General features: G+C 48.4%; 1 protein-coding gene across 2 annotated transcripts in view; it reads right to left on the minus strand.

The window, feature by feature from the left end:
• LOC141078375 (T-cell differentiation antigen CD6-like) overlaps positions 1-26522 on the minus strand; it is a 199385-nt gene that overhangs the window by 106641 nt on the left and 66222 nt on the right. For both annotated transcript variants that reach the window (XM_073565123.1, XM_073565122.1), the window contains exon 8: positions 7446-7505. In XM_073565123.1, the coding sequence (XP_073421224.1) occupies positions 7446-7505 (60 nt within the window). The remainder of the gene's footprint in view (positions 1-7445; positions 7506-26522) is intronic.

The following is a 26522-nucleotide window of genomic DNA, read 5'->3' on the forward strand; positions in this document are numbered from 1 at the left end:
ACACCTTCAGCACCGCTACATCTGGGTACCAGCATCTATACCCTTCTGCGCCTCTCCTCATCCATTGCACCTACACTGCCATGGGACTACAGCTCCACCTGTGGGGAGCTACACCATCTTTGCTGCACCATACCATCAGTCCCAGCGGATCTGTATGCAGCGTTGGCCTAACACCATACTTGCCAAACACCACGGGTGGCGTCACAAACTATCTAAATAAACTATTACACTATTAACATCACCGCCATTGATATTGGGCGCCCAGGGCCACGGACTGGGTCACAGCTGCTGTGACACATCCCCCTGACCCCGCTGCCCTGGGTGTGAGGGGCAACCTACATTCCCCTGCAGGGGTTGCACCGCGTGTCTATACACTGTTGCAAGCGATACCATTGCTTTTTCAGGTATTCTTAATCAGGTGAAAACTTACTGTTATGCAAATTGTCGTATGAAAACCGTTGTTTACATCCTCGCCTGCAGTTGCCCGAAGGTTTATGTGGGACAAACGGGCCAAGAATTCCGCTGACGCATACAGCACCGTGTTTCTAATATAACATGCGCAAGAAAGAATAAGGCGTTAGGCGATTACCTCATTGGCCAATCATTTCCTTACACTACATAATGGTGCCCCTGGACATTTGCGGGCTATGGTCGTTGATAAGGTTGATACCACGATCAGAGGTGGACGCTGCACTGATGAGTTATTAAGAAGGGAATCAAGATGGATCTTTAAACTTGATAACTTAGCTCCAAAAGGGCTCAATGAGGAGCGGTTGTTCACTGGCTTCTATAAAAAATACATGTTGTTTATTTTTTCAATCTATTGTAATTATTAATCATTTATTTGTGCATATTTTTTATTTTTCAGTGTAACATCGGCGGCCGCGTCTTCTGCAGCGGCGCCCGCCGCCGCCTCCCCTTACCGGCGTCTCCGCCGCAGCACGCACTCCCGTCCTGCCTCCAGCACTGCGGCGCTCCTGCGCCCCCTCCTTAGGCCGCGGGCGCGCGCCAGCGCTTCCTCTTCTGCTGGCGGTGGGCGGCATTGAGGGCGGCGCTTGTCCTCTTCCTTCCAGTCCCTAAGGTATTTCAGGCGTCCTCTCTGTTGAGAGGACGCCTGAGGATTTTTGTGCTAAACCCACGTCTTCCTGGCCGCTCTAGCCTCTATAAGTTACTCCTGTTATTTCTCCTGCTTCCTCCTGTCAGCTCCCGTGTTGTCCTGCCTTCCTCCCTCGTTCTCCTGCTCCCCTGTTTTCCCTCTTCTCCAGCCTATCGCCACCCTTTCCTCCCTTGGCGTCTCCCTCGTTTGCATACCTCCTGCCCCCGTGGCTATTCCTGCTCTCCCCACTAGCCTCTGCCGCCTGGGTGTTCCCCGTTTCCTATAACCTGCTCGGGCACTCCTGTCTCTGTCCTGTGACCTAGCCGCCTTCTGGTTTCTTGTCCTTGAGCCGTCCCTCCTGGTACCGGCTGTCGCGGTTCTGTCCTCTGCGGTTTTGCCCCTAACGATCCCTGTATAGGGGTCGGTCATCACCTGGCGCGTTCGACCCAGGGGCTCCAGATCCGCGACCCAGAGGGCCCACTCTCGGACGTAGTCCATCCCCGGAACGTTACATTCACTTTTGTTTTTTTGATTTTTGTTTTTATTCTTTATTTTTCATTACTTATTTTACTTGCTTTTAAGTTTTTTCATTGTAATATTTTTATTTTTTATTTATGTTTTATTTTTTATTTTTTGTTTCATTCATTTTTGAACATAATATTGGCACTTCTGTGCTTTTTCCCTGCCTGCTATTGAGGAAACCCTTAGTATGGATGCACCCTTATTTCTGTCCCCTTCGACATTTCATTAGGTATGCACCTCTACCTCTTTCCCCATTGACAGCGATTTATAAAGCCTTTCTCCTTCTGTTTACTCAGAGCGCCGTTCCCTTTCTTTTGCTTGATGGTTTTTCATTCACGATATGTCTGATAAGGATATGTCCTCTAGCGCACGCGCGTTTCATTTGCTGTGCATTCTGCTAAATCACATGTTTCCTGGTTTCTATCTATTGCGCATGTGCGATTTCCACCTTCCTTTTTTCTGCTTCTTGCACCTGCTTACCACGCACGCACAGCCCTCTTTGTTTTGTTTGCCATCTCCATGGAGGTGCCCGCGGTTGCGGCGTCTTGTTGTTAGGTAGCCGCGCATGCGCGGCTGTCACTTCCGGACGCCGTCTTATCGGACGCTGGGCAAAAGATATGAGCATTGAAACCCTAATTAAACCCTATATTTAAAGCACGCAATTTGGACAGACCAGTCCACTTCACCCCTGAGGAAGCTCCTGGTGGCGATACGCGTGGAGTAGCTCCCACATTACACCGATATGCTGACTGCAGGCTTAACCCCTTACATGCCTAATCCATGAGGTATTATCGCTTCATGTGCGACTGATCTAGCCTGGTTTTATTCTATTTGTTTTTTTGTGCCATTAAGGGGTTTCTTTCTCCTCTCTTTCTCGGGTCATTATATTTCTCTGGATACCATTCTTTTGGCGCACATGTGTCTCTAAATAGGGCAATCCATTGCCACCACATGTCTTTCAGGTCTATATATTAGTACATTTAGTACACTCTTTTTTAAGCTTTGAAGCGACGATGACGCTTCCTTGTATTTGGTGGACTTATGCCGCCGCTTGCCCCTCCTGGAGGGTTTTCTTGGTTGGTGTCCGAGGACAAAAAATCACTAGAGGGTTGATCTTGAAATGATGAACCTAGATCAGTTGATTTGGCTGGTGGACTAACAGTTTTAGTTGATCTGCGGTTACCAACATGTGTCCACCTATATGCCCTCTTCTCATCATGATCTGTTTTGTCCCGTTTTTGTGCCATTAAGGGGTTTCTTTCTCCTCTCTTTCCCCTTTTTTTCTTACTCTGGTCATTATATTTCTCTGGATACCATTCTTTTGGGGCTCATGTGTCTCTAAATAGGGCAATCCATTGCCACCACATGTCTTTGGTGTAACTGTAAGGTGGATTCATAACTGGCTTAGTGATCGGACCCAAAGAGTGGTCGTAAATGGCTGCACATCCAGTTGGAAGAATGTCTCAAGTGGGGTACCACAGGGCTCTGTCCTGGGCCCTGTATTGTTCAACATCTTTATCAACGATTTAGATGAAGGAACTGAGGGTAAACTGATTAAATTTGCTGATGACACAAAGCTAGGAGGGTTAGCTAATACTAGAGAAGAAAGAGAGAGGATTCAAAAAGATATAAATAAACTGGAGAAGTGGGCAGTAACTAACAGAATGGTTTTTAACATGGAGAAATGCAAAGAACTACATCTGGGCAATAAAAATGAAAAAAGCATATACAGAATGGGAGGAATAGGGCTAAGTGACAGCACATGTGAAAAAGACTTGGGTATACTAATAGATCACAGACTGAATATGAGTCAACAGTGTGATGCAGCAGCAAAAAAGGCAAATGCAATTCTAGGATGTATTAACAGAAGCATACAGTCTAGATCACGTGAAGTCATTATTTCCCTCTACTCCTGTTTGGTCAGACCTCATCTGGAATATTGTGTCCAGTTTTGGGCACCACATTTTAAAAAAGACATCAACAAACTGGAGCAAGTTCAGAAAAGAGCGACCAGAATGGTGACCGGTCTGCAAACCCTGTCTTATGAGGAAAGGTTGCAGGATTTGGGAATGTTTAGTTTGCAAAAGAGAAGACTGAGAGGAGACTTAATAGCTGTCTACAAATATCTAAAGGGCTGTCACATTGTAGAAGGATCAACTTTATTCTCATTTGCACAAGGAAAGACTAGAAGCAATGGGATGAAACTGAATGGGAGGAGACACAGATTAGATATTAGAAAAAACTTTTTGACAGTTAGAGTGATCAATGAGTGGAACAAGCTGCCACGAGAAGTGGTGAGTTCTCCTTCAATGGAAGTCTTCAAACAGAGGCTGGACAGACATCTGACTGGGATGATTTAGCGAATCCTGCTTTGAGCAGGGGGTTGGACCAGATGGCCCAGGAGGTCCCTTCCAACTCTACGATTCTATGATTCTATGATTCTATGATTCTATGATAGTTTCAGGTCTATATTTTAGTACATTTAGTACATTATTTTTTAGGAGCACGTATTCATCTGACTTTGGACTGTCTCTAGGTGGCTAGCTTACGTGCTGTATATAAATATATGATAGCTTTCTTATTTGCTCATTATGCCATGGGTCTTTTTTGGACTTGAAAATTGATCATTTTGCCTGTCAACATATTTTTTATGTGCCTTTTGTATTTATCTTGTGACATCTTCTTTGTATGTAAACCAGGTTTTGTCACCTACATATCTGCTTACTACCTATTATTGTCAGCTCGGTGTAATTGTGTTCACAAGGGTCCTTATATGGACCTCTGGTGGTTTCATGTGGGCATTTTTCAGGCTTTCTAATTGTTTTTACCTGCGGTTTTCTACAATAAAATTTATATTAGGCATTAATTGCTCTGATTGTTCATTATCATGGGTGATCGTGACTTTCATACACGCTGCTTTTTCTCCTTTGGTGTCTGTTGAAATTGTGTGTTGTCACAGATCCCCCTAACATATCCTGGAGTGCCCTCTTAGCCTTTCTTTCAAACAGTCTACTGAACCGCCGCACGACCCGCTCTATCCTCCCCTACTGTATCCTCCCCATCCCCTGTAGACTGTGAGCCCTCGTGGGCAGGGTCCTCTCTCCTTCTGTACTTGTGTGTGTCTTGTATTACTCATGGTTATTGTATTTGTCTATATTCGCCCCTTTTCACATGTAAAGCGCCATGGAATAAATGGCGCTGTAAAAATGTATAATAATAATAACAATAGTGAAGGGTTTTTGTTGTTTCCATGGTGAGAAACGGGCGGATTCTAGAGATGTTCTTTAGGTATAAGTGGCAAGAGATTGTATATGGGAGGGGAAAGAGAGATTGGTGTCAAACATAACACCCAGACAGCGCGCCTGCTGCCGGGGTGTTATTATGGTGCCACCCACAGAGAGGGAAATGTCAGATTTAGGGAGGTTAGTAGACGGCGGGAGCAGAAGTAGTTCAGTTTTGGAGAGGTTGAGTTTCAGATAGAGAGCGGACATGATATTGTAGACTGTGGACAGACAGTCACTGGTGTTCTGTAGTACAGCGGGGGTAAGGTCGGGGGAAGACGCATATAGTTGTGTGTCATCAGCATAAAGATGGTACTGAAAGCCAAATCTGCTGATGGTCTGTCCAACTGGGTCTGTGTAGAGAGAGAAGAGAAGGGGGCCAAGGACTGAGCCCTGAGGTACCCCGACAGCAAGAGGAAGAGGAGATGACGTGGAACCAGCGAACAAAACAATGAAAGAGCAGTCAGAAAGATAGGAAGAGAACCAGGAGAGTGCAGTGTCCTTAATGCCTAGTGACTGGAGCCTAGAGAGTAGGAGATGGTGGTCAACAGTGTCGAAAGCTGCAGAAAGGTCGAGAAGAATGAGCAGAGAGTGGTCACCGTTACGTTTTGCTGTCAGAAGGTCATTGGTCACTTTGATGAGTGCAGTTTCAGTTGAATGTAGGGGGCGGAAGCAGGACTATGAAGGATCTAGGAGGGAGTGAGTGGAGAGGTAACAAGTAAGGCTGGAGTAGACAAGGCGCTCCAGAAGTTTAGAGATGAAGGGGAGATTGGAGATTGGTCTGTAGTTGCTTGTGCAGGATGGGTCGAGAGCGGATTTCTTTAGTAATGGAGTAACAATGGCGTGTTTGAAGGAGGATGGGAAAATGCCCAAGGAGAGGGAGAGATTAAAGATTGCAGTTAGGTGAGTTGTGACGACTGGAGAGAGAGATTGGAGGAGATGTGAGGGAATGGGGTCAGTAGTGCATGTAGTCGGACGAGAAGAAGAGAGGAGTCTGGAGACTTCTTCTTCTGTGATGGGATCAAATGTGGAGAGTGAGCCAGGGGAAATGCAGGGAGGGATGGGAGTCACTAAACTTGGTGGTTGGGAGCAGATTTCCTGATGGATATTATCTATTTTCTCTATAAAGTGGGAGGCCAGGTCATCAGCACAAATGTCTGTGATAGGAGCTTGTGCTTTTGGCCTGAGGAGTGAAAGGTGTCAAAAAGTGTCTTGGGGTTGTTGGCTACTGAGGAGATCAGGATGGTGAAGTTGGTCTGTTTGGCGAGGTGAAGGGCAGCGGTATAGGTTCTTAATATAAATTTGAAGTGGATGAAGTCTTCTGGTGTTCGAGTTTTTTCTCCATAAGCGTTCAGCACTCCTAGAGCATCGCTGGAGAAGTCGAGTTTGTGATGGGAACCAGGGCTGTTTTACTCTGTGCTTGGAGGTTCAGAGGGTGAGGGTCGCTACTTGGTCAAGGATGCTTGTGAGAGTGTCATTGTACTGGTGTACAGCCAGATCAGGACAGGAAAGAGAGGAGATTGGGGACAGGGATGAGTGTAGGGAGTCTGCAAGTGTATGAGGGTTAATGCCTTGTAGATTTCTGAATGTGTGGTAGGTAGGAGAGTGCTGGGGTGGGCGAGGATTTGTGAGCGTGAAGGACAGAATGTTGTGGTCAGAGAGGGGAAGCGGTGAGTTATTTAGGTAGGAGACTGAGCAGAGCCGGACAAAGACCAGGTCAAGGGTGCTACCGTCATTGGGTGTCTCAGAGGTTGAGAGCTATGCGAGGCCGAGAGAAGTGGTTAGTGTTAGAAGCTGGGATGCAGCTGTGGAAGTGGTGCTGTTAATGGGGATGTTTAAGTCTCCCAGGATAATAGGTTGGTAGTTCTGAGGACAAGAAGTGCAGCAGCCAGGTTGGGAAGTGGTAAAGGAATTGGGTGGCTGATCCTGGGGGCCGGTATATGACCACTACTCTGAGAGAGAGGGGACAGAAGAGCCTGATGGTGTGGACCTCAAAGGAAGAGAATGAGAGTGATGGAACTGGAGGGATGACCTCGAAAATGCAATGTGGGGACCAGGAGACCAGGGAACCTTCTACCCCCCGATACCATGGAGACTTACACCTACCAGTTCCATGGAGAGTATGGAACCTTCCACCAACAGATAGTATGGAGAATATTTGGATCTATCCAACCACTGATATTATAGAGATTATGGAAACTTACACCCAATGGTTTCATAATCTCCATGGTATCTACCACCCACCAATACTATGGAAACCAAGGAACCTTCAACCCTCAGATTCCATGGAGATTATGGAGCATTCCACTCACTAGTTCCATGGAGGATATGGAGCTATCCACCCACTGACATAATGGAAACTATGAAACCTACCACCCATTGATACCATGGAGACTATGGAGCCTTCTGTCATCTGTCTGGGATGATTCAGTGAATCCTGCTTTGAGCAAGGGGTTGGACCAGATGACCCAGGAGGTCTCTTCCAACTCTACCATTCTATGATTCTATCTGTGCAATAAGAGGATGATGAGTAGTATTCTTGTCACCTGAATCTTTGCTCTGGAGTCGAGGGCTTGGACTAAACGTGGAAATCTGCAGTGAAAAATCTACAAAAAAAAGTCAAATTAAAAAAGTTACAACAGTTTGTAAGATGCATCCTAGACCAGAGTCATCGCCAACATTCCAGGCCCAATGTCTTAATATATACTGTATAAGATATATGGTCCCACAGTATATATACTGGACCAGGGGCAGACAATACACCTGTGCAGCTGATCCACCTACTCCTTTTCTTACCTTTAATTCTATCTTTTTTTGATCATTTTATTTGCCTCCTCCTAGCTTCTCCTATATGCACCAATCATCTTATTTGCTTCTCCTTTATCCACTATCTTATATGCACATTTTTCCTTTCTTGAACATGGCACCTTCCCTGTGAGCTTGCTTCAATTCTCTGGGATGCCCATCATCATGTGATGCATGTGATCGTCTGACCATGTGATCGTCTGACCTTGTGATCGTCTGATCATGTGATCGTCTGACATAGTGATCGTCTGACCATGTGATCGTCTGATCTATGATCGTCTGACCATGTGATCGTCTGACCATGTGCTCTGATACGGTATACAACTGCTGCTGGTTAATTATACTATTTTCTTTGACCTATCTACACATCTTTGCTAGTATTTAAGACACCTTGTGCCGACCACCTCTGGCCCCCTGATGAAGCAGGGTCGAAATGTGTGGCGGGGGTCTGTATGTGATCACGTATTCTATTATTATTTGTGGGTTTGTCTGACAATTTTGCACCCTTGTCTCTTTACCATTGATATCGTGTTGTACATTACATTGCTCCAAATCTCTACAGATCTGTCAGAATTGCATGGTGATACTCTTTGTGGCTATTCATATCAGCATGTACTCGCATGTTGTCATCATTCCAAGCCAGTATCCTGCCACCTGGTGGCCACCGTTTGCATTGTCTTCTGAATATCATTATTTTGTGTCTTGTTGCTTTCAAAGCTTCTTAATATTAATTATTAACTTTTCATTTTTATTTTTACTGTGTAGTTGTGTGCCGCAATAAAACATTTATTATTTTTAAATATTTGTTTGATTTCTTATTATTATGGAGTAACACTTAAATGATATTATATTATACACCTGACATGACAAATTATATATTGAATCCAACAAACTATGGAGCCCGGCTTGTTATTACACTGTGGAGCCCATCACATTATTACACTGTGGAGCCCCTCGCATTATTACACTGCGGAGCCCGGCATGTTATTACACTATGGAGCCCATCACATTATTACACTGTGGAGCCCGGAATGTTATTACACTGTGGAGCCCATCGCATTATTACACTGTGGAGCCCGGCATGTTATTACACTGTGGAGCCCATCGCATTATTACACTGTGGAGCCCGGCATGTTATTACACTGTGGAGCCCATCACATTATTACACTGTGGAGCCCGGCATGTTATTACACTGTGGAGCCCATCGCATTATTACACTGTGGAGCCCCTCGCATTATTACACTGTGGAACCCGGCATGATATTACACTGTGGAGCCCATCACATTATTACACTGCGGAGCCCGGCATGTTATTACACTGTGGAGCCCATCGCATTATTACACTGTGGAACCCGGCATGTTATTACACTGTGGAACCCGGCATGTTATTACACTGTGGAGCCCATCACATTATTACACTGTGGAGCCCGGCATGTTATTACACTGAGGGGCCCATCGCATAATTACATTGTGGAGCCCATCACATTATTACACTGCGGAGCCCATCACATTATTACACTGCGGAGCCCGGCATGTTATTACACTGTGGAGCCCATCGCATTATTACACTGTGGAACCCGGCATGTTATTACACTATGGAGCCCATCACATTATTACACTGTGGAGCCCGGAATGTTATTACACTGTGGAGCCCATCGCATTATTACACTGTGGAGCCCGGGATGTTATTACACTGTGGAGCCCATCGCATTATTACACTGTGGAGCCCATCACATTATTACACTGTGGAGCCCGGCATGTTATTACACTGTGGAGCCCATCGCATTATTACACTGTGGAGCCCCTCGCATTATTACACTGTGGAACCCGGCATGATATTACACTGTGGAGCCCATCACATTATTACACTGCGGAGCCCGGCATGTTATTACACTGTGGAGCCCATCGCATTATTACACTGTGGAACCCGGCATGTTATTACACTGTGGAACCCGGCATGTTATTACACTGTGGAGCCCATCACATTATTACACTGTGGAGCCCGGCATGTTATTACACTGAGGGGCCCATCGCATAATTACATTGTGGAGCCCATCACATTATTACACTGCGGAGCCCATCACATTATTACACTGCGGAGCCCGGCATGTTATTACACTGTGGAGCCCATCGCATTATTACACTGTGGAACCCGGCATGTTATTACACTGTGGAGCCCATCACATTATTACACTGTGGAGCCCGGCATGTTATTACACTGAGGGGCCCATCGCATAATTACATTGTGGAGCCCGGCATGTTATTACACTGTGGAGCACATCGCATTATTACACTGTGGAACCCGGCATGTTATTACACTGTGGAGCCCATCACATTATTACACTGCGGAGCCCGGCATGTTATTACACTGAGGGGCCCATTGCATTATTACACTGCGGAGCCCGGCATGTTATTACACTGAGGGGCCCATCGCATAATTACATTGTGGAGCCCGGCATGTTATTACACTGTGGGGCCCATCGCATAATTACATTGTGGAGCCCGGCATGTTATTACACTGTGGAGCCCATCGCATTATTACACTGTGGAACCCGGCATGTTATTACACTGTGGAGCCCATCGCATTATTACACTGCGGAGCCCGGCATGTTATTACACTGTGGGGCCCATCACATTATTACACTGTGGAGCCCGGCATGTTATTACACTGTGGAGCATGGGATGTTATTACACTGTGGAACCCGGCATGTTATTACACTGTGGAGCCCATCACATTATTACACTGCGGAGCCCGGCATGTTATTACACTATGGAGCCCATCGCATTATTACACTGTGGAACCCGGCATGTTATTACACTGTGGAGCCCATCACATTATTACACTGCGGAGCTCAGCATGTTATTACACTGTGGAGCTCATCGCATTATTACACTGTGGAGCCCAGCATGTTATTACACTGTGGAGCCCATCGCATTATTACACTGTGGAACCCGGCATGTTATTACACTGTGGAGCCCATCGCATTATTACACTGTGGAGCCCGGCATGTTATTACTCTGTGGAGCCCGGCATGTTATTACACTGTGGAGCATGGCATGTTATTACACTGTGGAGCCCATCACATTATTACACTGTGGAGCCCGGCATGTTATTACACTGTGGAGCCTGGCATGTTATTACACTGTGGAGCCCATCACTCTATAACACTGTGGAGCCCTGCATGTTATTACACTGTGGAGCCCATCGCATTATTACACTGTGGAGCCCGGCATGTTATTACACTGTGGAGCCCGGCATGTTATTACACTGTTGAGCCCATCACATTATTACACTGTGGAGCCCGGCATGTTATTACACTGTGGAGTCTGTCATGTTATTACACTGTGGAGCCCGGCATGTTATTACACTGTGGAGCCCATCGCTCTATAACACTGTGGAGCCTGGCATGTTATTACACTGTGGAGCCCATCGCTCTATAACACTGTGGAGCCCGGCATGTTATTACACTGTGGAGGCAATCGCTCTATAACACTGTGGAGCCCGGCATGGTATTACACTGTGGAGCCCATCGCTCTACAACACTGTGGAGCCCGGCATGTTATTACACTGTGGAGCCCGGCATGTAATTACACTGTGGAGCCCGGCACGTTATTACACTGTGGAGCCCGGCACGTTATTACACTGTGGAGCCCGGCACGTTATTACACTGTGGAGCCCGGCATGTTATTACACTGTGGAGCCCGGCATGTAATTACACTTTGGAGCCCGGCATGTAATTACATTGCGGAGCTCGGCATGCAATTACACTGTGGAGCCCGGCATGTTATTACACTGTGGAGCCCGGCATGTAATTACACTTTTGAGCCCGGCATGTAATTACATTGTGGAGCTCGGCATGCAATTACACTGTGGAGCCCGGCATGTTATTATACTGTGGAGCTCGGCATGTTATTACACTGTGGACCCAGCGCATTATTAAACTGTGGAGCCCGGCACGTTATTACACTGTGGAGCCCGGCATGTCATTACACTGTGGAGCCCGGCACGTTATTACACTGTGGAGCCAATCTCATTATTACACTGTGGAGCCCGGCATGTTATTACACTGTGGAGCCCGACATGTTATTACACTGTGGAGCCCGGCATGTTCTTACACTGTGGAGCCCATCGCATTATTACACTGTGGAGCCCGGCATGTTATTACACTGTGGAGCCCATCGCTCTATAACACTGTGGAGCCCGGCATGTTCTTACACTGTGGAGCCCATCGCTCTATAACACTGTGGAGCCCGGCATGTTATTACACTGTGGAGCCCATCGCTCTATAACACTGTGGAGCCCGGCATGTTATTACACTGTGGAGCCCATCGCTCTATAACACTGTGGAGCCGGGCATGTTATTATACTGTGGAGCCCAGCATGTTATTACACTGTGGAGACTGGCAAGTTATTACACTGTGGAGCCCAGCATGTTATTACACTGTGGAGCCCATCACATTATTACACTGTGGAGCCCGGCATGTTATTACACTGTGGAGCCCGGCATGTTATTACACTGTGGAGCCCGGCATGTTATTACACTGTGGAGCCTGGCATGTTATTACACTGTGGAGCCCATCACATTATTACACTGTGGAGCCCGGTATGTTATTACACTGTGAAGCCTGGCATGTTATTCCACTGTGGAGCTCATCGCTCTATAACACTGTGGAGCCCGGCATGTTATTACACTGTGAAGCCCATCGCTCTATAACACTGTGGAGCCTGGTACGTTATTACACTGTGGAGCCCATCGCTCTATAACACTGTGGAGCCCGGCATGTTATTACACTGTGGAGCCCATCGCTCTATAACACTGTGGAGCCCGGCATGTTATTACACTGTGAAGCCCATCGCTCTATAACACTGTGGAGCCCGGCATGTTATTACACTGTGGAGCCCATCGCTCTATAACACTGTGGAGCCCGGCATGTTATTACACTGTGGAGCCCATCGCTCTATAACACTGTGGAGCCGGGTATGTTATTATACTGTGGAGCCCATCACATTATTACACTGTGGATCCCGGCATGTTATTACACTGTGGAGTGTGTCATGTTATTACACTGTGGAGCCCGGCATGTTATTACACTGTGGAGTGTGTCATGTTATTACACTGTGGAGCCCGGCATGTTATTACACTGTGGAGCCCATTGCTCTATAACACTGTGGAGCCCGGCATGTTATTACACTGTGGAGCCCATCGTTCTATAACACTGTGGAGCCTGGTACGTTATTACACTGTGGAGCCGGGCATGTTATTATACTGTGGAGCCCAGCATGTTATTACACTGTGGAGCCCGGCATGTTATTACACTGTGGAGCCCATCGCATTATTACACTGTGGAGCCCGGCATGTTATTACACTGTGGAGCCTGGCATGTTATTCCACTGTGGAGCTCATCGCTCTATAACACTGTGGAGCCCGGCATGTTATTACACTGTGGAGCCCATCACATTATTACACTGTGGAGCCCGGCATGCTATTACACTGTGAAGCCTGGCATATTATTCCACTGTGGAGCTCATCGCTCTATAACACTGTGGAGCCCGGCATGTTATTACACTGTGGAGCCCATCGCTCTATAACACTGTGGAGCCCGGCATGTTATTACACTGTGGAGCCCATCGCTCTATAACACTGTGGAGCCCGGCATGTTATTACACTGTGGAGCCCATCGCTCTATAACACTGTGGAGCCCGGCATGTTATTACACTGTGAAGCCCATCGCTCTATAACACTGTGGAGCCTGGTACGTTATTGCACTGTGAAGCCCATCGCTCTATAACACTGTGGAGCCCGGCATGTTATTACACTGTGGAGCCCATCAATCTATAACACTGTGGAACCCGGCATGTTATTACACTGTGGAGCCCATCGCTCTATAACACTGTGGAGGATTCGGGGACCCCTCCTCAAGGGGGAGGTACTGTTGTGAGTTCATTTTCCTCTTCACCGTCGATGTCTGATGAACTCCCTCTTCTGATGAAGGAAGGTAGTGAGGCTGATTACCAAACACCTGTTCTGGTAGATGATGACTGGGTAACAGGAACTGCTGACTGGATATAAGGCAGCCGACGCCCTTCTGAGTCGCTGGTGATTTCTCTGCTGGATTCTTGGAGACCAGTCTGATTCCTGCTTCCAAAGATAAGTTTTTGCTCTGCTATTGAACTTATTAGTTTTGTTTTGTTTACCTTGTTTTTCGGAGTTCAGCCATCCCCGGTCGGGGGTGTGCTGAGTTCTATTTTTGTCTCTGATCAGTTTGTCTCTTTACTCTGTCTTCAGAATTTACCTGAGTGCTGATATAGTCATTTTGAAGTCCTAGCGACTTCAGGGCCTGTTTTTCTTATCAGTCGGTTGGGACATTTTTTGGTAGGGTTTTTTGCGGATTGCAGACAGCAGCTTTTCTATCCTGTCCTCTTTAGTTAGCTTGGGGCCCTTTGTTTGCTCAACCTATCGTTCTATCTGTGTTACTATTTTCATCTTGCTTCATCGTCATTATTTGTTGGGGGCTGCCTATTGCTTTGGGGTCTGCTCTGGGGCAGTTTAGATTTCCCCTTTCTTTCTTTAGGCCTATTTAGTTCTCCGGCTGTGATCGAGGGGTCTAGGGCATCGTAGGAACCCCCCATGGCTACTGTTAGTTGTTGTTGTGGATAGGATCAGGGGTCTGCAATCCGATAGCTACCAACCTCTCCGGTTTTCTGGACTTAGCTTGTATTTTTGTTTTTTCCTCCTTCGGTGACTCATTCATAACAGAATCACCAGCCATACCGCAGATCCTAGGGTACTCAATAGCAGGAAAGAATTGTAAAAAAAAAAAAAAAAAGTTTGTCAGAATATTTTTTTTTTTTTGTGTATATTTTTTCCTCTATGTCTCTGAGGCCGCAGGGGGAATTTTTTTTTCTTTCTCAATGGAGATGAAGCAACTGTTTGATCGTGTGGAGCAGCTCACTGCTGAAGTGCGGGGAATTTCCGCCTATCTTGCTCATTCACATGCTGGTGAACCAAAGATCCCTACTCCTGATGTGTTTTTTGGGGATCGGTCTAAATTTTTGAATGTTAAGAATAATTGTAAATTATTTTTTGCCTTTAAGCCTAACTTGTTGGGGAGCTCCGCGCAGCAGGTTAAAATTGTCATCTCTTTGCTGCGCGGCGATCCCCAGGATTGGGCGTTTTCTTTGAAACCTGATGATCCTATTCTTACTAATGTGAACGCATTTTTTCAAGCCTTGGGGTTGTTGTATGATGAACCTAATGCTATTGATCAGGCTGAAAAGGCCCTGTTGGCACTGAGCCAGGGTCAGGATTCTGCAGAGTTGTACTGTCAAAAATTCCGAAAGTGGGCGGTCCTTACTACCTGGAATGATGGTGCCTTGGCAGCTCTCTTTCGGAAGGGTTTGTCAGAAACCGTAAAAGATACTATGGTGGGATTTCCTGTTCCCTCTGGTCTTGACGATTCTATGTCATTAGCCATTCAGGTTGATCGGCGTTTGCGTGAACGCAAAACCGCACGAGAGGTGTTGCCACCTGTTGAACAAATGTCTGAACCTATGCAATGTGAGAGAGTTTTGTCTGGGGCGCAGCATCAGGAGTTCAGAAGGCGTAATAAGCTGTGTTTCTTCTGTGGTGATGCCTCGCATATCATTTCTGTCTGCCCTAAACGAGAGAAATGTTTTGCACACACATTTGCTGTGGGTGGTGTTCAACCTAAGTTTCTTCTAGCAATTACTCTGATCTGCTTCCTGTCCACATTTTCCGCTAAGGCTTTTGTGGATTTGGGAGCAGCTCTGAACCTGATGGACTTGGATTTTGCTAAACGTTGTGGATTTCCTATGACACCTCTGTGGACGCCTATCCCTTTGAGGGGTATTGATGCTACTCCTTTGGTGAAGAATAAACCTCAGTTTTGGACCCAGGTGGTAATGCGGGTCGCCCCAGACCATCAAGAGAATTGCAGATTTTTGGTGTTGCATAATTTGCATGATACCATTGTTCTGGGGTTTCCCTGGTTGAAAATCCATAATCCAGTTTTGGATTGGAAATCTGTGTTTGTGGTGAGTTGGGGTTGTCGGTGTGCCCTTAGCGATGCTCCTGTTTTCTCCACCTCTCCCCAGTCGCATGATGTTCCTGACTATTTGGCTGATTTTTATGATGTATTTAGTGAGAATGAGTCTGTGCCTTTGCCTCCTCATAGGAGTTATGACTGTGCAATTGAGCTGAGCCCTGGGTGTAAATTTCCCAAGGGTTGACTTTTCAATTTATCTGTACCCAAGCACGAGGCTATGCGATCCTATATTAAGGAGTCGCTGGAGAAGGGTCATATTAGACCATCCTCTTCACCCTTAGGTGCTGGTTTTTTTTTCGTGGCTAAGAAAGATGGGTCATTAAGGCCTTGTATTGACTATCGTTCCCTCAACAAAATTACTGTTAAATATCAGTATCCGTTACCCCTGATTTCTGATCTATTCTCCAGAGTTAAAGGTGCTTGCTGGTTTACAAAGCTTGACCTCAGGGGGGCGTATAATCTTATTCGCATTAAGCATGGGGATGAATGGAAGACGGCGTTTAATACTCCGGAGGGACATTTTGAGTACCTGGTGATGCCTTTTGGGCTCACTAATGCCCCTTCTGTCTTCCAGTGCTTCATGAATGATATTTTCCGAGACTTGGTGGATACATTTTTGATCATCTATCCAGATGATATTTTGATCTTTTCCAAGGATTGGGACTCTCATGTGGAACATGTTCGGACTGTGTTCCGGATTTTGAGGGAGAATTCCCTGTATGTCAAGGGATCGAAATGCCTTTTTGGGGTACAGAGGATTTCATTTTTGGGATTTATTTTGTCTCCGTCAACTATTGAAATGGACCCGGTCAAGGTACAGGCCATTTATGATTGTGTTCAGCCCACTTCTTTGAAGGCCCTCCAGAAGTTTTTGGGTTTTGCTAATTTTATCGTAAATTTATAGCTAATTTTTCTGGTATTGCCAAACCATTGACTGATTTGACTAAGAAGGGTGCTGATGTGCTGAATTGGTCTCCGGAGGCTGTTTCTTCCTTTCAGGAGCTGAAGCGAAGGTTCACTTCTGCTCCGGTTTTGCGGCAACCTGATGTCTCACTCCCGTTTCAGGTAGAGGTGGACGCTTCTGAGATTGGTGCAGGAGCTGTTTTGTCCCAAAAGGATCCTGTAACACCTAAACTGAATCCCTGTGCTTTCTTTTCCCGAAAGTTCTCCCCATCCGAACGTAACTATGATGTGGGGAATCGGGAACTGTTAGCCATGAAATGGGCATTTGAGGAGTGGAGACATTGGTTGGAGGGATCTAAACATCAAGTCGTGGTCCTTACTGACCATAAGAATTTGATTTACCTTGAGTCGGCCAAACGCTTGAATCCTAGACAGGCTAGGTGGGCCTTGTTTTTCACACGTTTTGATTTTGTGGTCTCTTTTCTTCCGGGCACTAAGAATGTCAAGGCAGACGCCCTCTCTAGGAGTTTCTTTGCTGATTCTCCTGTTGTGACCAAGCCTGCTACCATCTTAGGTGAGGGGGTAGTTCTTTCTGCCATCTCGCTCGATTTGAGACGTGCTCTGGAAGAGTTTCAGGAGGACAAACCTGAGCGTTGTCCCATTGGAAAATTGTATGTTCCTGACCAGTGGAGGAAGAGAGTGATGTCTGAAGTTCATTGCTCTGCATTGGCTGGTCATCCAGGTATTTTTGGTACTAGAGATTTGGTGAGTCGGTCTTTTTGGTGGCCCGCCTCGTCTCGTGATGTCAGGAATTTTGTGCAGTCCTGTGGGACTTGCTCTCGGTCTAAACCTTGTTCTCGCTCTAGTGGGTTGTTGATGCCTTTGCCGGTGCCCAGGAGGCCATGGACCCATATTTCAATGGATTTTATCTCTGATCTTCCTGTCTCTCAGAGAATGACTGTTATTTGGGTGATTTGTGATAGATTCTCTAAGATGGTCCATCTTGTACCACTCCCTAAGTTGCCATCTTCCTCAGAGTTGGTGCCCTTGTTTTTGCAACACGTGGTTTGCTTGCACGGGATTCCTGAGAACATTGTATCTGACAGAGGAGTTCAGTTTGTGTATAGATTTTGGAGGACTTTCTGTTCCAAACTGGGAATTCAGTTGTCCTTCTCCTCTGCATTTCACCCTCAGACCAATGGGCAGACGGAGAGAACAAACCAGACTTTGGAGTCGTATTTGAGATGTTTTATTTCTGCTGATCAGGATGATTGGGTTTCATTTTTGCCCTTGGCCGAATTTGCTTTAAATAATAGAGCTAGTTCTGCCACTTTGATGTCACCTTTTTTTTGCTACTTTGGGTTTCATCTTCAATTCTCTTCAGGGCAGGTGGAGCCTTCTGCCTGCCCAGGTGTTGACACTGTGGTGGAGAGAATGCACCAGATCTGGGACCAAGTGCTGGATAAGTTGTCTCTCTCCCAGGAAAAGGCCCAGCGGTTTTCCAACCGGCATAGGACCATTGGTCCCTAATTTAAGATGGGTGATATGGTTTGGTTATCATCAAAGAATATAGCTATGAAGGTGACTTCTCCAAAGTTTAAACCTAGATTTATTGGACCTTACAAGATTTTGGAGATTCTTAATCCAGTCTCTTTTCGATTGGTTCTTCCTGTTACATTTAAGATGCATAACATGTTTCATAAGTCTCTGTTAAAGAGGTTTGTTGAGCCAGTAGTTCCTGTGGTGGCACCTCCTGACCCGGTATTGGTTGAAGGTAATGTGGAATATGAGGTTGAGAAGACACTGGATTCTCGCCTGGCTAGACGGAGACTCCAGTATTTGGTTAAATGGAAGGGTTATGGCCAGGAGGATAATTCTTGGTGTGATGTACAATGTCGGCAAGATATGTTTTCTGTTGCAATGTGCTAACAAATCCTCCATCCTAGGACATTGTAAACTGTCAGTAATAGGAATTCCTTCCCCCCAGGTTTTATCAACCCTGCCACTTCCTCTGGAAGAGCAGGAATGTTAATTAGCTAGACCATCTTCCTCACACCATTTGCCTTCTCTCCTCTTCAGAGCGGGAAAAACTTCTTTGTTTTCTCCACTTTTATTTTATACCTGTACTGTACATATTTTATGTCTCAATTTTATAGCAACTTTTATCTGTAATCACTGTCCTCTTTCGGAAAATAAATGAAATAATTATTTAGATCTGTCTCCATGCTCTAAGACTCGAACTATACGCCTTTGATAGATAATCGCTACTAATTCAAAGGGTTTGCCACGGACCCTCTTAATTTAACACTGTGAATTAAGTAACCGTGACTGGTGGCAGCGCGTTGTGTACGGCTATTACGGCTTGCTGGCAGTACAGAAGGGTCTTATATTGCTGAATAAGGGTCTGCAGCCACAGCATTGATAATTCCCTTACTGCAGAAGCCTAATTGCCGGTTCACAACAGGCAGCCCGTCCGGCGACCAATTATCCTAGGTGCAGTTCCCTGACTGACCTGAGGGTAAGGGGGGCGCCGGAGAGCTGTGAGTTCAAAAGTGGAACTGAGAAAGTGGGATATACATAAATCCCCGCAGTACTTGGAAGATTGATAGCAGTGGTGGGGCATCCAAATTAAACTCCCCCTGCGGCAAATTGTAGAGCGAGATTAGCTTGCTGGATATTTTTGTCACATGGTGCCGGTGGTGGGATAACTAAGATAAGCCCCAACGGTGCCTGTGATAGCTGTGTGCCGGCATTGTGTCACGTCCCTCCGTCCGCTGATACACCCGTGTCAGGGGTGGGATTGTGACATAGTGGTGACACAGGGTCCGCTGTCCGTCGCGTTTTGGTGGCAGCGGGACCCCCGTTAGTGTCGCCCGTAAGTAGACGAACGGCGGTGGGCTGTTCGTCACATATTGGTGGCAGCGCGGTGGGATAATCCTAGAGCATTAGTGATTTGGTTTGAGCAATCATTCCTCTCACTAAAAACCTGCACGGTTCCTGCGGGAATCCTGCATCATAGGTTTTGGAGAACAGACTCAGTGGTTACTAGTCCTGAGACATTAGTGTGTACTTGCAAGTATCCCCCTCCCGTTTCTTCGTTTTTCTTTTTCTATCTTTTATTTGGCAACCATGGCGGCAAAAGGAGAACCTTGGTACACCCGGCAGACAAAGGAAGTTCTTGCTGCGTTATGCACGTACCAAGGCCTTGACGCCACGAACAAAAACAGAGCTCAAATGATCGCGGCTCTAGTGCAGCTGGACAACGACCAGAATCCAGCGAGCGCAGAAGTTGGCCCAAGTTGCAATTGGGCTGCAGCAGAGGCTCCACTCCTGAGCGCTGGCCCCACATTCAACCAGAACGGGGTGGACCCCTATCTGCAAATGGCCTTGGACGAACTCCCCGCCGAAGACAGTGATGGGCGGGTGAGGCTGATCCAGCAAGCTCGAGAGAGAGCAGAGCAGCGAGCCGAGCGCCAGGCGGAGAGAGCTGAGCGCCAAGCTGAGGCTGAGAGAGCCGAGCGCCAGGCGCAGAGGGCCCATGAACTGGAGGTACTCCAGCGGGGTGGGAATGCCCTCACAGCCCGAAGCCGTGAGCCCAGCAGCGTCCAGACTCCTAAACCCCGGCCAGAGCATTTTCCCGTGATGGAAAAGGACGGGGACTTGGACACATTTCTGCGAGCCTTTGAGAAAGCCTGCAGACAGTACCAGCTGCCTAGAGACCAATGGGCAAGGTACTTGACCCCAGGGCTAAAAGGCAAAGCCCTGGAGGCATTTGCTTCTCTTCCGCCAGAAGCCGATGATGACTATGACGCCATAAAGCAGGCGCTGATCGCCAAATACCGGCTGACACCTGAGGTATACCGAAAGAAGTTCCGACACCTCCAACGTGGCCCACACGATAGCTACAGTGATGTGGTGCAAGGACTCAGGACCCACTTTGACCAGTGGATCCATGGACTGTCCGTTGAAACCTTTGAGCAGCTACGGGACCTGATGATCAAAGACCAGTTCCTGCATCTCTGCCCAGCTGAGGTCCGACAGTTCATCCTGGACCGCGAACCAACGAACGCGGACAAAGCGGCGCAGATCGCCGACAACCACGAGGCCAACCGGAAGCCCGAGACGCGGAGGCCAGTCGCCACCAGCTGGAAAGGGGGTAAGCCAGCAACCAACCCCAATGCCCCAGTTAGCCGTCCCTCCGGAGGCCCTGTCCCTGTTGCCAACAACAGGCCGGCTACTGACAGTCGCCTGTGTCACCACTGCCAGCGGCCTGGTCACTTCTTTTACACCTGTCCGAACAGGCCGAAGAACCCCCCAGCCAAGGCCCCCGGGCCCAATGCCTCTGTTCTTTTGGTGGGAGGTGTGGTTGGGAGGGCTGACGACAACGTTCAACCTGTTCAGTTGGGGGCCCGTCTTGCTACAGGCCTCAAGGACACCGGGGCTGAACGAACCCTCATCCGTCCTGGACTGGCGGCCCCTGAAGAGTTTGTTGAGGGGAAAACCCTGACTGTCACCGGGATTGGAGGCACCCGTTGTCCCTTGCCAGTGGCACGAGTTTTTCTTGACTGGGGTGCCGGGAGCGGGTTGAGGGAGGTGGGAGTGTCTGAAAATTTGCCCACTGATGTTTTATTGGGGACTGACTTGGGGAGGATGGTTGCATACTATGTCCCTGACACCCTTCCCCAAACTGATAATAAGGGTAACGTTAACCCTGATGATGTTGATGATGGGAAACTGAATGTGTTACCTGCTAATGCCTTGATGAGTAATGATGCAACTAACAACCATTCTTTCCCCAGGTACGATGCTGATGCTGATGTGAATGTACCAAAGCAAACTGATAACCATTCTTCTCCTAGGAAGGATGATGATGATGTTGATGTATCTGTGCCGACTGAACCCGTTAACCCTTTCTTTGAAGCGGTAGATGTGTCCACAGGTACCGAAGTGCTCAGCCCCGTCACTCTGCGGAGTGAGACGGCTGAGGAACCCCTGGCAGGAGTAAGCAACGGTGCTCAAGGAAATGGGGAGGTGCATGGGGACCATGAGGAAGGTAATGCCATGCAGCTGACCAGTGCCACCGAGGAAGGTAACTGGCCCATAAGTAGCACTGCTCCTGAAGTGTTGGGGGTGGATGGGGAGGTAGAGCCCAGGGCAGCACCAGCTGGTGGGTCTGCAGAAATCCCCAGGGAGACAGCATACATAGCAGCTGTCACACGCAGTCAGAGTGCCCAGATCGCAGGTAACGCCCTGTCTTCTGGACCCTCTGCTGCTACAGGAGAGACTGAACCAGAGGTGAACCCAGAGCCGGTTCCAGAGGGTCCCAGTAAAGAGGGGACCCTGACGTCACTTCTGGCAGCCTCCAGCATGGAGTTCCAGGCTGCTCTGCACTCAGATGCCAGCCTGGAGAAATTGAGAGGTCTCGCCGAGACGCCCACCTCCAAGTCTGATAAGGAGAGGGTGTTCTGGGAACGAGGAAGGTTGTACCGGGAGACAGTACCCGGAGATCCTAAAAAGGAGTGGTTGAGGGAAAGACAGCTGGTCGTCCCCTATCAGTTCAGAACCGAGTTGTTGCGGATTGCCCATGAGATTCCACTCGCTGGACACTTGGGGATCAGCAAAACAAAGGCACGGCTGTCTCAACACTTCTATTGGCCCAAGATGGGGACAGATGTAACACACTACTGCCGCTCCTGCGCCACCTGTCAAAAAGTGGGTAAGGCGGGGCCTGCTCTTAAGGCTCCCCTTATTCCTTTGCCGGTGATAGAGGAGCCTTTCCAGAGAATCGCGGTGGACATTGTAGGACCGCTGTCCGTCCCCAGCAGCTCCGGAAAGCGATACATTCTCACCGTGGTAGACTACGCTACCCGGTACCCAGAGGCAGTAGCTCTGTCTTCAACCAGGGCAGATAAGGTGGCTGACGCACTGGTGACCATCTTTTCGAGAGTAGGATTTCCCAGGGAGATGCTTACCGATCAAGGGCCCCAATTCATGTCTCGCCTAATGGAGGCTCTCTGTGAGAAAATGCAGGTGACGCAGCTGGTATCGAGTCCGTATCACCCACAGACTAACGGTTTGTGTGAACGTTTCAACGGTACCCTCAAACAGATGCTCCGCATACTGGTTGAGACCCAAGGGCGCGACTGGGAGCGGTACCTCCCACACCTGCTGTTCGCTTACAGAGAAGTTCCGCAGGCTTCGACCGGGTTCTCCCCCTTCGAGCTCCTGTATGGCAGGTGAGTCCGGGGACCCCTTGGGTTGATAAGAGAATCCTGGGAAGATGAGCCAAACCCCACAGAAGTGTCCATCGTGGATTATGTCATGCGCTTCCGTGACAAGATGCAGACCTTGACGCAGTTGGTGCATGACAACATGACGCAGGCTCAGGCTGACCAGAAGCGCTGGTACGACCAGAACGCCCGGGAGCGGACCTACCAGGTGGGTCAAAAGGTGTGGGTGTTGGTCCCGGTACCAACGGATAAGCTTCAGGCAGCCTGGGAAGGCCCGTACGTTGTCCACCAACAGCTCAACCCGGTCACCTACGTGGTCACGCTTGACCATGCTCGGGGTAGGCGCAAGGCCTTTCACGTCAACATGCTGAAGGCGCACTACGAACGTGAAGCTTGCATCCTACCGGTCTGCAATCTGCCAGAGGATGGGGAGGAAGATTCCCTCCTGGACATGCTGGCCCAGGCCAAGGCCAATGGGTCCATTGAGGACATGGAGATAAGTGGTTCGCTCACCGTGTCCCAGCGGTTGCAGATGATGGCCACCCTGGAACTCTTCCGACCCGTGTTCACCAACCGTCCTGGGAGGACGGAGTTAGCGGTTCATGAGGTGGACACCGGGAATCATGCCCCATTACGGCGAACACCTTATCGGATCTCTGAAACGGTGCAACAAGTCATGCGCCAAGAGGTCGATGAGATGTTAAGGCTGGGAGTGATTCGACGGTCAAAGGGTGCGTGGGCTTCACCTGTAGTCCTCGTGCCTAAAAAGGATCGAACCACCCGGTTCTGCGTGGACTACAGGGGGCTCAACGCCATCACAACCTCTGATGCCCACCCAATGCCGCGCATCGAGGATCTGCTCGAGCGGTTGACAAACGCCAACTACATATCCATCATGGATTTGAGTCGGGGATACTGGCAGATTCCCCTGAGCCCTGAGGCGCAGGAGAAATCCGCCTTTATCACCCCCTTTGGACTGTACGAGTCCACGGTCATGCCCTTCGGCATGAAGAATGCCCCTGCCACTTTCCAGCGGATGGTCAACCACCTGCTTCGGGGACTGGAGGAGTACGCAGTGGCGTACTTAGACGATATTGCCGTCTTCAGTTCCACCTGGGAGGAACACCTTCAGCACCTCCAGGAGGTGCTCAAGCGTCTTCACCAGGCAGGCCTGACCATCAAGCCGGGGAAGTGCCAGATAGGCATGCGCGAGGTCCACTACCTGGGGCACCGGGTAGGCGGGGGTTCCATGAGTCCGGAGCCAGAAAAAGTGGACGCAATCGTGTCCTGGCCCACCCCCAGGACCAAGAAACAGGTGAAGTCCTTCTTGGGCACTGCAGGGTACTATAGGCGGTTCGTACAGGACTATAGCGCCCTTGCCAAACCCTTGACTGACCTCACCAAGCAGAGGCTACCCCAAACAGTCAACTGGACAGATGACTGTGAGGCGGCTTTCCAAGCTTTGAAAGCAGCCCTGTGCAACTCTCCAGTGTTGAGAGCAGTCGACAGCAGTCGCCCGTTTCTGGTACAGACCGATGCCAGCGAGTTTGGCCTCGGTGCTGTGCTTAGCCAGGTCGACTCGGGGAACCAAGAGCACCCCGTGTTGTACCTGAGCCGGAAACTTTTGCCGAGGGAAGTGGCATACTCGACCATCGAGAAGGAGTGTCTGGCCATGGTGTGGGCACTGCAGCGTTTGCAGCCCTACCTGTATGGGCGCGCCTTCACGGTGGTAACTGACCACAACCCACTGAGCTGGTTGCACACCGTGTCGGGAACCAATGGAAGATTGCTCCGCTGGAGCCTTGCCCTTCAACAGTACGATTTTACTGTAAAACACAGGAAGGGCAGTGAAAACGGCAATGCCGATGGGTTGTCCCGCCGGGGCGAACCCGCTGAGGTGCGCATGGCAGATTACCGAGAGGTAATGCCTCCTTAGCGCCCTCTTAAGGGGGGAGGTGTGATGTACAATGTCGGCAAGATATGTTTTCTGTTGCAATGTGCTAACAAATCCTCCATCCTAGGACATTGTAAACTGTCAGTAATAGGAATTCCTTCCCCCCAGGTTTTATCAACCCTGCCACTTCCTCTGGAAGAGCAGGAATGTTAATTAGCTAGACCATCTTCCTCACACCATTTGCCTTCTCTCCTCTTCAGAGCGGGAAAAACTTCTTTGTTTTCTCCACTTTTATTTTATACCTGTACTGTACATATTTTATGTCTCAATTTTATAGCAACTTTTATCTGTAATCACTGTCCTCTTTCGGAAAATAAATGAAATAATTATTTAGATCTGTCTCCATGCTCTAAGACTCGAACTATACGCCTTTGATAGATAATCGCTACTAATTCAAAGGGTTTGCCACGGACCCTCTTAATTTAACACTGTGAATTAAGTAACCGTGACTGGTGGCAGCGCGTTGTGTACGGCTATTACGGCTTGCTGGCAGTACAGAAGGGTCTTATATTGCTGAATAAGGGTCTGCAGCCACAGCATTGATAATTCCCTTACTGCAGAAGCCTAATTGCCGGTTCACAACAGGCAGCCCGTCCGGCGACCAATTATCCTAGGTGCAGTTCCCTGACTGACCTGAGGGTAAGGGGGGCGCCGGAGAGCTGTGAGTTCAAAAGTGGAACTGAGAAAGTGGGATATACATAAATCCCCGCAGTACTTGGAAGATTGATAGCAGTGGTGGGGCATCCAAATTAAACTCCCCCTGCGGCAAATTGTAGAGCGAGATTAGCTTGCTGGATATTTTTGTCACATGGTGCCGGTGGTGGGATAACTAAGATAAGCCCCAACGGTGCCTGTGATAGCTGTGTGCCGGCATTGTGTCACGTCCCTCCGTCCGCTGATACACCCGTGTCAGGGGTGGGATTGTGACATAGTGGTGACACAGGGTCCGCTGTCCGTCGCGTTTTGGTGGCAGCGGGACCCCCGTTAGTGTCGCCCGTAAGTAGACGAACGGCGGTGGGCTGTTCGTCACACTTGGGTCCCTGCATCCGATATTCATGCCGAAAGATTGGTTCGTGCCTTTCATCGGGCCCATCCTGATCGCCCTTGTGGCGTGGATGAGGATTCGGGGACCCCTCCTCAAGGGGGAGGTACTGTTGTGAGTTCATTTTCCCCTTCACCGTCGATGTCTGATGAACTCCCTCTTCTGGTGAAGGAAGGTAGTGAGGCTGATTACCAAACAACTGTTCTGGTAGATGATGACTGGGTAACAGGAACTGCTGACTGGATATAAGGCAGCCGACGCCCTTCTGAGTCGCTGGTGATTTCTCTGCTGCATTCTTGGAGACCAGTCTGATTCCTGCTTCCAAAGATAAGTTTTTGCTCTGCTATTGAACTTATTAGTTTTGTTTTGTTTACCTTGTTTTTTGGAGTTCAGCCATCCCCGGTCGGGGGTGTGCTGAGTTCTATTTTTGTCTCTGATCAGTTTGTCTCTTTACTCTGTCTTCAGAATTTACCTGAGTGCTGATATAGTCATTTTGAAGTCCTAGCGACTTCAGGGCCTGTTTTTCCTATCAGTCGGTTGGGATATTTTTTGGTAGGGTTTTTTGCGGATTGCAGACAGCAGCTTTTCTATCCTGTCCTCTTTAGTTAGCTTGGGCCCCATCG

This window comes from Dendrobates tinctorius, unplaced genomic scaffold (assembly GCF_039654945.1).
Source record: "Dendrobates tinctorius isolate UK_male_01 unplaced genomic scaffold, ASM3965494v1 ptg000548l, whole genome shotgun sequence".
Classification (NCBI taxonomy): Eukaryota; Metazoa; Chordata; class Amphibia; order Anura; family Dendrobatidae; genus Dendrobates; species Dendrobates tinctorius.